The 4,141-nt window shown below is 34.0% G+C and overlaps 1 protein-coding gene across 1 annotated transcript; it reads left to right on the top strand.

Annotated features, from left to right (window-relative positions):
• Positions 1-689: 689 nt before the first annotated feature.
• LOC129883627 (hyoscyamine 6-dioxygenase-like) lies at positions 690-2,144 on the top strand. The gene is made up of 4 exons (XM_055958251.1): positions 690-899; positions 1,002-1,258; positions 1,374-1,680; positions 1,753-2,144. The coding sequence occupies exons 1-4, from the start codon at positions 690-692 to the stop codon at positions 2,002-2,004; spliced, it is 1,026 nt and encodes a 341-aa protein (XP_055814226.1). The 3' UTR covers positions 2,005-2,144.
• The last annotated feature ends 1,997 nt before the right edge of the window (positions 2,145-4,141 follow it).

Here is a 4,141-nt window from a genome sequence, read left to right as displayed (position 1 = left end):
TTTTATAAAATTTTATTTTTTAATTTTATTTTTTAATAAATAAAGTAATTTTCTGACATAATAATAATTAATTAATTGGATGACCATCTGAAAAAATCAACTCTTCATAATTTGGTTACTTTAAGTAGGTGTTTGGCCATAGAAGCAAAATATTTTTCACTTTATTTGTAATTTTGGAGTTAGAATTGAAGATGTAGTTGTGTTTGGTTATAATTTTATAAGTAATATTTTGTTGTTTGATAGTAAAAAAATGAAAACGAGATTATGAAGTTGTATCTAGAATTTTCATGGTAAGTGAATTTTTTTTCGAAAAAAATCAATAATTCTCATGGCCAATAGGTCCTTATTGTGACAAATCAACGGCCGTTTCATAACTCTAACGAGTTATGTAGATATTTAATAATACAAAGATTAGTAATGAGAGAATTTATGAGTTAATTTGGAAGATCTAATTATTCATATAATAGTTGTTCAACCTTAATTCTCTCCTACATAAAATAATATATAAATTCTTTCATAATTTATACATATATTTTGCAGGTTTATAAATTACAAACCAAATCATATATATATCTATATATTAATTTTATTTATGAATAATTTACCTCCAGCTACCAATACTCCTATATATATAAATATATTGGGCGTTTGCCTAGTACAATAAACAACATAACATTTATAGAGCAAAAATGGCAAATCTTGTTTCAAGCTGGGCTAAAAACGTTGACACCCTGCCTGAAAATTATGTAATGCCACCTGATAAAAGGCCTAGTGAACATGTCTCAATTGGTAACAATATTCCAGTAATTGATCTAGCAAAAGCATCATCAAACACCATTAATCATTCTGGTTTAGTCCAAGAAATACTAAAAGCCAGTCAAGAATTTGGTTTATTTCAGGTTTGTAAAGTTTCTATTAGTAATATAATTCACCTCTTTTCCTTTATATCAATGATTGACTAATGAACATTAATTTTGGCTTCAATATTTATGAACTCACAGATTATAAACCATGGAGTATCTGAGAAGCTGATGGATGATGTGATGGATTTATTCAAGGAGTTATTTGACATGTCTGTCGAGGAGAAGGAGAAGTTATTCTCTGAGGATTCAAATAAGAGCTGCAAAGTGTATGGAAGTGGTGGGTATATGAATCATGTCAACGGAGAGGTTCGTTACTGGAGAGATCTTATCATACAACCTGTGTTTCCCATCCAAGAAGAGACACAACATTGGCTCGAAAATCCAGCTAGATATAGGTACATTATGATGAACATGTCTCGTTTCATTTCATATTGTCGTGTCTAATTTGACTGCACACAGAATTTAAGGTGAAAACATGACCTTTTTCACTCCTGGTTTTTGTATGTACAGGGAGCTGGTTGAAACATATTCAACTGAAGTGAGGAAGTTGAGCACGACGATATTGAAGCTGATAGGTGAAGGACTGGGAGTAGAATTTGGGAAGGAATTTAGCAAAAGGCAAGCCCTGGGGGCGAACCATTACCCGCCTTGTCCAGATCCAAGTTCAGCCATGGGTTCGCCTCCTCATTGCGACCCTAACATCATTACTTTCCTTCAACAGCAAGTTTATGGACTACAGACCTTTAAAGATGGTCACTGGGTTGGGGTTCATCCACTTCCCTATGCATTTGTTGTCATCATTGGTTACCAGATGCAGGTACTTTTCTTATTATCAGTGTATATAACTTAATTCCTTTTAGTCGTGCACATTGATATTTACGAAATGCAGATTATCAGCAACAATAAGCTAGTAGCTAGTGAACACCGAGCAGTTACAAATTCAGAAACTGGTCGAACAACCATAGGGACCTTTGTTTCTCCTGCTGAAGATTGCATAGTGGAGCCAGCAAAGGCTCTTGTCAATGGTGGCAGTACTGCACTCTTTCGGGCCTTCAAATATCAGGAGTTTCTTGATGACTTTGTGACCAGAAAGGATTCACAGAAGGCAATGACACTAGACGCATACAAGCTTCAAACTTAACTAATTCCTAATTACATATGGACAAACTTTAAGGACCTATTAGGGACAAATTTCACTAGAAATGTCCCCTTAATTTCACTAGAATTGTTCCCTCTTGCAATATGATATATGCATAATTGAGACAAATATAATAATGATGTCAAGCTATAACTACATTTCTTCTTTTGTGGCCTCCTGCTCTACCCAACTATCTAGTTGTGGTATATCGATCTGGTATTCTTTTTGTGTGCTAAAATGCAGAGACAAACAAAAAAACATTTGACTGTAATATATAGCCTTCACAAACCACTTCCATCGAAAAATTAATCCTTCCTCTCGATCATTGAAACCAACTCACCATGTCGTAATATAGGAACTGTAAAATAAATCTCATAATAAAGGCAAGACGTGGCTAGTGACCAAGATTAGTAAAAAATGAAATTCATTTTGAGCTCTCTCACTGGATGCTTGGCATCAGTTAGTTGCTTGAGCACTCAGAATCAGCCATTGCATAATGATAAACAATAACAAATGCAAAAAGAAAAGATGCCAACAAAGTTAGCAAAGAATCCTAGATCTTGATCATCCAATAATCTGCAAAACTGATTTAGTATTTCCACACTTTTATTTCATGTTCATCCTGAAAGTCAAATATTTACATAAATGATCACACCATATTTTTTTTTGAACATTTCATATATAAAATCCATCTAGTAGTCTGATCATACATAAAAGGTTCCCCTTGAATTGTCTTAATGTCTCGGAATCTTTTAAATCTTAGCAGACCACAAAAGCAGTAAGAAGAAGTACCAAGATTGAACTCCACACCAACGGCAAAACAGAAACAAATTGCTTCATTAGAGAAGAACACAAGATATGTATGCAACAGCGACAAACCAGAAGAAAGAAAGTGATCGAATATAAAACTAGCAATGATCAGAACGAAAAAATGAAAAACACAATCAGGTGCAATAAAACCTACAAGGCAAAAGGACACACATCTATATTTCCTAGCTTTCAACCTATCAAAAGAAACATGACTCATTTGCTCTACTAGAAACCAATAGTATTACTAACAAGTACACAAATCAAACAACTGTTTTGGTTCTCTGTCTGCTGAATTAAAGTTAAATCTCAATAAGAATGTTTTTAAGCACAAGGATTGTAACTTGACATACAGCGCATGCTTCGTATCCAATCCAATGATCTGTTTAGGTTTACCTACTGATCCTCCATTATGATTTTGTAACTTGACAATAATTTTGACCTCAAAAGAAAGAAGAGTGACATAAGTTGTACAAACGTTTGGATCCACAGACCGCCAGAACTTCAAAGTAACATCACATTAGATGCAGTGTGTTTCATTTCAAATTTTCAGTTCCTTCAAATCATAATTAATACGAATAACTTTTTGATCAGGTATAGGATCACCTTGTTGTACCATAAGCGCATCAGATACAACCCAGCAACCAGCACAAACACAGGTATTTAATCAAATCCCAAGAACTAGTCATGAAAAATTAAAGGCCAATAACGAGTCACAAAGTTAAAAGAAAATGCAGAGCAATCAGATAACCAATTATACTAGAATGTCAGAATGACTGAACAAGTACAGCAACAAAGACATGGAAAATGGAAAAATAAAAACAGAGGAGATTTTAGACATGGCTATATCCGAGATCTACATCTATGAATTGAAAGATCCGAATGATCAACTCTGCAATCAGTTTTTAGAATCAATAGCTCTTCAAATTGTTCATTTGAAAAAATTGAAATCCTTCTGATTGGACGATCATGATACTTCCCAAAAATTGAAATTCTTGATCACCACTTTTGTTCAATAAGATACGGAATTGGATGTGTGAAAGTGGCCATCGGAGAGTTTCTGAGGGAGGAGACTTCTAAAGAGAAGTTTGGAATAAGAAGAAGCAGCAGTGTATATTAGAGTGAGAGAAAAAAATATGTACACTTTCCCTTTTTTATACTTAGCTAATCACACTTAACCATCTAACTTCCTTAATTAGTGTGGAACCCATAGCTAACTAACACTGCTAACTAACACTACATTTACAATGCTAACTAGATAACTACCACACCATTTACACCACATTATTTACACATGTTATCATCCAATACTCCCCCTCAAGTTGGAGGGTGC

Source organism: Solanum dulcamara, chromosome 3 (assembly GCF_947179165.1).
Source record: "Solanum dulcamara chromosome 3, daSolDulc1.2, whole genome shotgun sequence".
Classification (NCBI taxonomy): domain Eukaryota; kingdom Viridiplantae; phylum Streptophyta; class Magnoliopsida; order Solanales; family Solanaceae; genus Solanum; species Solanum dulcamara.
The sequence above is the reverse complement of the archived record's forward strand: the minus strand, read 5'-3'. Positions and strand labels throughout refer to the sequence as shown.